Source organism: Pagrus major, chromosome 7, assembly GCF_040436345.1.
Source record: "Pagrus major chromosome 7, Pma_NU_1.0".
Lineage (NCBI taxonomy): Eukaryota > Metazoa > Chordata > Actinopteri > Spariformes > Sparidae > Pagrus > Pagrus major.
The window spans coordinates 29,878,460-29,885,737 of record NC_133221.1 but is presented as its reverse complement, the minus strand read 5'-3'; the positions used below and the strand labels follow the sequence as shown (position 1 = coordinate 29,885,737).

The window sequence follows — 7,278 nt, the reverse complement described above, 5'->3', positions numbered from 1 at the left end:
TGATGAGGTGGCGGATGGTCTCCTGGGGGATCTCCTCCCAGACCTGGACTAAAGCATCCGCCAACTCCTGGACAGTCTGTGGTGCAACGTGGCGTTGGTGGATGGAGCGAGACATGATGTCCCAGATGTGCTCAATTGGTTTCAGGTCTGGGGAACGGGCGGGCCAGTCCATAGCATCAATGCCTTCTTCTTGCAGGAACTGCTGACACACTCCAGCCACATGAGGTCTAGCATTGTCTTGCATTAGGAGGAACCCAGGGCCAACCGCACCAGCATATGGTCTCACAAGGGGTCTGAGGATCTCATCTCGGTACCTAATGGCAGTCAGGCTACCTCTGGCGAGCACATGGAGGGCTGTGCGGCCCCCCAAAGAAATGCCACCCCACACCATCACTGACCCACTGCCAAACCGGTCATGCTGGAGGATGTTGCAGGCAGCAGAACGTTCTCCACGGCGTCTCCAGACTCTGTCACGTCTGTCGCATGTGCTCAGTGTGAACCTGCTTCCATCTGTGAAGAGCACAGGGCGCCAGTGGCGAATTTGCCAATTTTGGTGTTCTCTGGCAAATGCCAAACGTCGTGCACGGTGTTGGGCTGTAAGCACAACCCCCACCTGTGGACATCGGGCCCTCATACCACCCTCATGGAGTCTGTTTCTGACCGTTTGAGCAGACACATGCACATTTGTAGCCTGCTGGAGGTCATTTTGCAGGGCTCTGGCAGTGCTCCTCCTGTTCCTCCTTGCACAAAGGAGGAGGTAGCTGTCCTGCTGCTGGATTGTTGCCCTCCTACGGCCTCCTCCACGTCTCCTGATCTACTGGCCTGTCTCCTGATAGCGCCTCCATGCTCTGGACACTACGCTGACAGACACAGCAAACCTTCTTGCCACAGCTTGCATTGATATGCCATCCTGGATGAGCTTCACTACCTGAGCCACTTGTGTGGGTTGTAGACTCCGTCTCATGCTACCACTAGAGTGAAAGTACCGCCAGCATTCAAAAGTGACCAAAACATCAGCCAGAAAGCATAGGAACTGAGAAGTGGTCTGTGGTCACCATCTGCAGAACCACTCCTTTATTGGGGGTGTCTTGCTAATTGCCTATAATTTCCACCTGTTGTCTATTCCATTTGCACAACAGCATGTGAAATTGATTGTCAATCAGTGTTGCTTCCTAAGTGGACAGTTTGATTTCACAGAAGTGTGATTGACTTGGAGTTACATTGTGTTGTTTAAGTGTTCCCTTTATTTTTTTGAGCAGTGTATATTAAAATGACCAACATGTTGTGACCAACATAGGTCTTCATCAGGGTCTTTGTCAGCAGCCTACACACCTAGATTGTATTGCACTAATGACTTTAGTGGGACGGTGGCTCCCTCTCAATGTGCAAGCCTATTGGTCAAAAAACAAGGAAGTGACGCAGGGAGAGAGAAGGGGAGGGAAGGGGGATTGAAGGAAGGAGAGAGGAGAGCTGGGTGAAGGAGATCAGTGATTATAAAGAATACACCTGATACAATCGATTAATTAGTCCACATTTTGTATTCCTGACTACAAACAAATGTTTCCTCCAAACACATTATCTTCATCCATCAACAGTTACATAATTAAATAAATTTTTTACAGCTCTTTGAGGTGATATTTCAAGAGAATGGAGAAAAGTCTCTCTCATTGTTGAGGCCTGGATATTTAAGTTGTACAATCCAAAAGGCCTCTTTTTCTGCAGTCTCCTCCTCTAATGTCCTTTCCAACAACTTCCAAAACAATGACTTTCACCTTGTTGAGATTGCCATGTCCTGTTTGCATGTGGCATAATGCAATGGTATAAGCAGCATTCTTTTTACCAATAGCATCTTTATGTTCTGCAAGTCAGTCTTTCAGACTTCTTTTTGTTTGTCCCACATAGAAACATCCACAGAGGCACTCCAGTCTATAAACAACATGTGTGGTGTTGCAATTTGCAGTGTCTCATTTAATATGTGCGAGATGTGTTCACGTCATGGAAGTAATTGATTTTCATGACCTAATCACATTGATTGATAGTTGGCAACTTGTTTCAAAATGTAAAAAAAACAACAACAACAAAAAAAAACAGAACAAAACAAAACACAAAATGGTTCTGTACAGCTCTTCTGGCGTAATCCAAGTCTTCTAAAGCCCAGAGATCCCAAATTGATTAGAAAGATGTGATTTACTCTTCAGTTGTTCACCAATTTCAGACGGGGTGCACACTAACACTTATAGCAGCTTACAGCCCTTTACAGGAGTAAATACCATCTATTTCAAATCAATTTGGGACCTCAGGGCTTCCAAAAACTTGGATTACACCGGACAAGCTGTATGGAGCCATCTTTTTGCCAATTGTTTTTTCTTCTGTGGTTTTCTACATTTTACAACAAGTCCCCATCTACTTCAGTTGTTTAGGAGAATGCTACAACACTGTTTCGTTGTGAAGCTCCAGAAATGTTTTGTGGACTATGAAACTTCACCTGACTTTCCATCAGCATGGGGGTGAGTAGATAATGACTGAATTGTTTATTTATGGGTGAACTGTTCCTTTAACAATAAGTAGAAGAGTTATGTTGAAATAGCCAATCTTCTGGCTGATGGTCTCCTTTGCTAAATATAAGTCACTGGCATCAGACTGTTTCATAAACAGTAAAGAACTCCTTGTAGTACGTTTAAGTTAATGAGCAATTCATTTTAGTCTACATACTGAATCATCATCATCATTTTCTTGACCGCTTTATCCGTGAGGGTCGCGGGGATGAACATACTGAATTGATTCAGGTTAATTAGTCCTGACTCAGCACTTCATCCCTACACTGACAGCAGAGAAAACGAACATGACAGCAGGGCCCTGTGGTTCTGAGCTGCACCGAATGAGCCGTCTTCAACAAATTCAGTGGTGTTTCCCTTTAAAGCAAATCCGACGTAACGTGACGCAGATGCTTCCATCCATGTACCCTTGTGCGTATCGTCGCGCGGCAGCCACCCAGCGCACCTCCTGCATCCCCCGGCCCAGCCCCTCCTTTCCTCTCCTCTCCTCTCCTCTCCTCCCCTCCTCCCCGGTGTGTGAGCCAGGATCACCGCTCCATCCAGCGGAGCTCTTGGCGAAGAACCCGAGAGGACAACAATGAAATCGGAGGCGATGGAACCGCGGAAGGAGTAACGGCGCGACGGGAAAGGGGGGCACAGGTAAGCGAGGCCCGAGTTTGTCATTGACATCATCAGAGCCACTGGCCGCGGCGGAGCTGTCATTTTGCGGACGATGCGCCTCTGTAGTGGAGAGAGTGCGCTGTGCATCAAGGATCGATGATGTATGAATGGAGTAACCGTGCAGGAAATGCGTGGAGCTTAGTGTTTATTTGGAGCCTTCCGCAAGGCTCGCGCTATTTCCTGTCAGTGTATTTTGGCGCAGCTGATGGATGCTGCGCAGTGCGCTCGGGCAGATGTTTGCGCGTCTTGTCATCCTGTGCGCCCATTTCTGAGCGTGGACCTCCCCGGGGATCGCGGGGCGTCAGATGCATGTTGTCCGCCGGTGTCAGCGTCATAGCAGGCTACATATCTAATCGTACTTCTACTGGGGAATAGAAACGCCCCTGACTGCTCCCCCGGCCCTGCATGGAGAAATAGCTCACTGTGTCTCAGAGCCAAAGTAAGTGACATCCATGTTTGCAGGAAGCAAAGTCGTGACAGGTTGCCTGGCGCTGCAGTTTGACCTTGCAGCATTTCTGTATTTCAGGAACGCACGTCCCACCTGAGAGAGAACAGAGGCACAGCTCTTCTTGTTGTGGCTTTCAGATATTGCAACTGATTCTCTAATGATATCAAAGCCTTATCCAATTTGCACGAGGCTGGATGTGGTTAACTCTGAGTTTATTGAATTTGCTGCCATTACTCTAACACATTTGTGATATAAAAGCCTGTTTCTGAATGTAACAACCCACCACACAGCCAGAAATGAATGGACGTACCGTAGTATAGGGTAGTGTAGTCTTTGGTTTGAGATTCTCAGATCTTCCTCAAAAACATTGGCACAAACCACATGATGTATTTCGACAACTAATACTGACTGATGTGTACTACATACAGGCAATCTTAAATAAATACATATGAACATGGAAGGATTATAGGACAATGGACCCTGGGTACAGACCCACCCCACACCCTGATTTAAACAGACACTTTGAGTCCTTTGTAGTCTCTCTGTGGTTACTTAGTTTCTCTTTGTAGTTGTTTTGAGTCTCTTTGTAGTCATTTATGTCTCTTTGTAGTCGTTTTGAGTCTCTTTGTAGTTACTTATTTTCTCTTTGTAGTTGTTTTTGAGTCTCTTTGTAGTCATTTATGTCTCTTTGTAGTCATTTTGAGTCTCTTTGTAGTTACTTATTTTCTCTTTGTAGTTGTTTTTGAGTCTCTTTGTAGTCATTTATGTCTCTTTGTAGTTGTTTTGAGTCTCTTTGTAGACATTTATGTATCTTTGTTGTTGTTTTGAGTCCCTTTGTAGATACCTTGTTTCTCTTTGTAGTTGTTTTGTTTCTCTTTGTAGTCATTATGTTATCGTTATGTTATCGTTATGTCGTTTTGACACCTTTGGTCCCTTGGCCTGTGACCTATACTCCTGTTCAGTAAACTTTCCGTGCATATGGTCCTTTATTTATTCATGAGGCAACATACAGTCTGCACAGTGTTTGAAATGCAGGAGTGAGTGGAGCAGAAACACAACACGCCTCGACTGAAGAGGAAGCTCTGTGTTATTTACTGTCCTTTAGTACAGGTCACTTTAGCCCTTTGCAGCATGGCCATCTTGTCAGCCGCAGGCTCCTCCCTCCTGTTCCTCAGTATTCTCAGCCAATGGCAGCTCTCCTCCTGCTCACGTTCCACACAAGTGGTGGACTGAACGTCGCCATGGTGACTTGGCAGTCATTTTCACAGCAGGGTGTTCGCTCAGATGCGCCTGTGATGGGAGAATCTCTAATTCTGCCTTCTACTCCATTGACAGTTATAACCATAAAGGTCTCACATGACTATATACAACAGATCATTTCAGTTCTTTATTTTGGCAAAATCTCTGTTGTCCTTTTCATTGTTTTTCATTCCTCTTTCATGCAGAGCATGTATCTATTCTTCTCCTCTGGACTGTAGTTGCAAAACTAATCACACCATTTAACTCCATGGCTACTCTTGCTGCAGGGGGAGGAAGAGCATTTTCATCTAAGTGGGTTTCAGCCTGTATGAGTGTCAAAACACGTCACTTTAGATCTCAGTTGATTGCACTATACATTCATTGAATATGGTGTTACTAATAGCTGAGTTGCTGTGAGGGAAAAAAGGACAAGTTTGTCGTCTCCTGCTAAGGGGCTGCAGATGTAACTTAGCTAAAGCTAGGAGGTGTGGAATGTCCCTGTCAAATAAATAAAAAAGATATTTGGAAATGGCAGTGAGCTTAATGAGATGGTTTAGTTATTCTTTATGGTACATGACAGTGGTTCGAAAGTTTTTGGCTTGTTACCTTATTAAGCAGTGCTGCCTAAGGAGGGCCTATAAGGTTCATTTTGGCCCACCCGATGTTTCTAGCAAAATAAGCAAAACACATGAAGCTCGTATGTAAGTATTTTAGTTCATTACATTAAAAAAATTAACCAAAATTATCAAGAAAAACAATTTCGAGGTTTTTTCAAAGATGTGTATTTATTGTGTTGAAGAGATATCTACTGAAGTTAGCATGCTAACCAGCTAGCCCCACACCTGAAAACCTGTTTTCAGGTGTGGGGCAATCCATATCTTTGGGGCAATCCATATCTGCAATCCATATCTCCTGTGCTAGCGGTGTAAATACCAACACTCCCCTGATAGTCCGGCTAGCTGCACGGCTAACTGAAGTTACAAGCTAACAGTAGCTACAGTCATGGATGTATAAACAGAAAACAGTCAGCAGTAGTGAGCAGTTACTCTGGTGATATGCTGCCCCTTTTTGTTGGGAGTATGAAGTCAAGGTGGCCAATTCTTACGTATTACACCTGTAATTTTAAATGAATACATAGTAATGTTTATGCTTTAAAAAAAAATTCTATGAAATCAAAATGCTCTTTAAATATCTATGATCCATAATTGTTTAGAATTTTTCATAATCTGATCATGGCAGGCAGAGTGACACTTTACACAGGAAGTCAGTCAATAAAGGAAACTTACCAATGCAATAAAATACAATAAGTGCTTGCTTTTGGCATGTGACCACCTTTAAGTTTCAGTTTCCATATATCTGACAATGTATACATCGATAATGATTTATCTCCAATATATCTGCCAGAGGCTAATATCAGCAAAAATTGACTGTCAAAGTTATTGACAGTCTGATGATCGCAGTGGCCAGCCTGTAGCTGACATATTTTGGGTTGGTGGAGACCAAAACAGACCATAAAGAAAGTGAATGCTGGACCTCTCTTCATCCAATGGCCAGAAACACTTTAAACTTTAAATGCTAATGTTGCTCTGTGACTGCTGGATGTGTGAACAGGCAACCGTTCGCCATATCATATTTACCGAGAGGATATTGTACTATTTTAAAGAGAAGGATAAAAAAGATTTACTGTCTTCCTCTTATAAGTGCGATGATGAATAACGCCTGATGCTGACAGAGAATGAAGAGATTAATAATCTCCAGTCTCCTCCCACATGGTATTAATGTGATTGTGAATATTGATTTCATGTTGTTATCACTGCTCTTGGCTTGTCTTGCCTCTGAGAAAAATAGTTCACATAGACTATTAGCGTGATCACTTAGGCAGCAGCACTCTGGCATGCTTTTAATCGCTGCAGCTTGGCTCACTAATGACAAACCCATGGAGAAAGATATTTTGAGCTTTCGACCTGATTTAGATTACGAGGTTCATCTCTGATAAGAGAGCTGTGTAAACTGCCTCACTAGTCAAATTAACGGCATTTGCATTTCACCCAGAACTTGCAGCCAAATGAGGCTAAATCGTGTCAAAATCCAGTGAGACTATGATGTAAGAAAGTTAATTGGCTTTATTTTAAGCCAGTAAACAAGTTTTAGGGAAATTTGCTTTATCTTCCCCTCCCTTCGTTTCCCCTTTCGCCCTCTGTTCCTATTGTTGTGGTGATTGATGGCCCTGTAAGGGCAGTGCTGTAGCTTTATCGCTGTGCTCTGCTGGATCTTAGCTACGCCAGTCTGCATCTGCTGCAGCAGCAGGGTGACTCTGCAGGATTGGCCTGACCTGTGTACACTGTGAAAACCAAGAGTCACTGTTTGTGCTCTTTT

The 7,278-nt window shown here is 43.9% G+C and overlaps 1 protein-coding gene across 1 annotated transcript in view; it reads left to right on the top strand.

Moving 5' to 3' along the window:
- The first annotated feature begins 415 nt into the window (after window positions 1-415).
- The window catches only part of snphb (syntaphilin b), a 29,522-nt gene continuing 22,659 nt past the window's right edge, over window positions 416-7,278 (top strand). Inside the window, exon 1 of the mRNA XM_073470241.1 lies at window positions 416-648. Coding sequence (XP_073326342.1) covers window positions 416-648 — 233 coding nt within the window. The remainder of the gene's footprint in view (window positions 649-7,278) is intronic.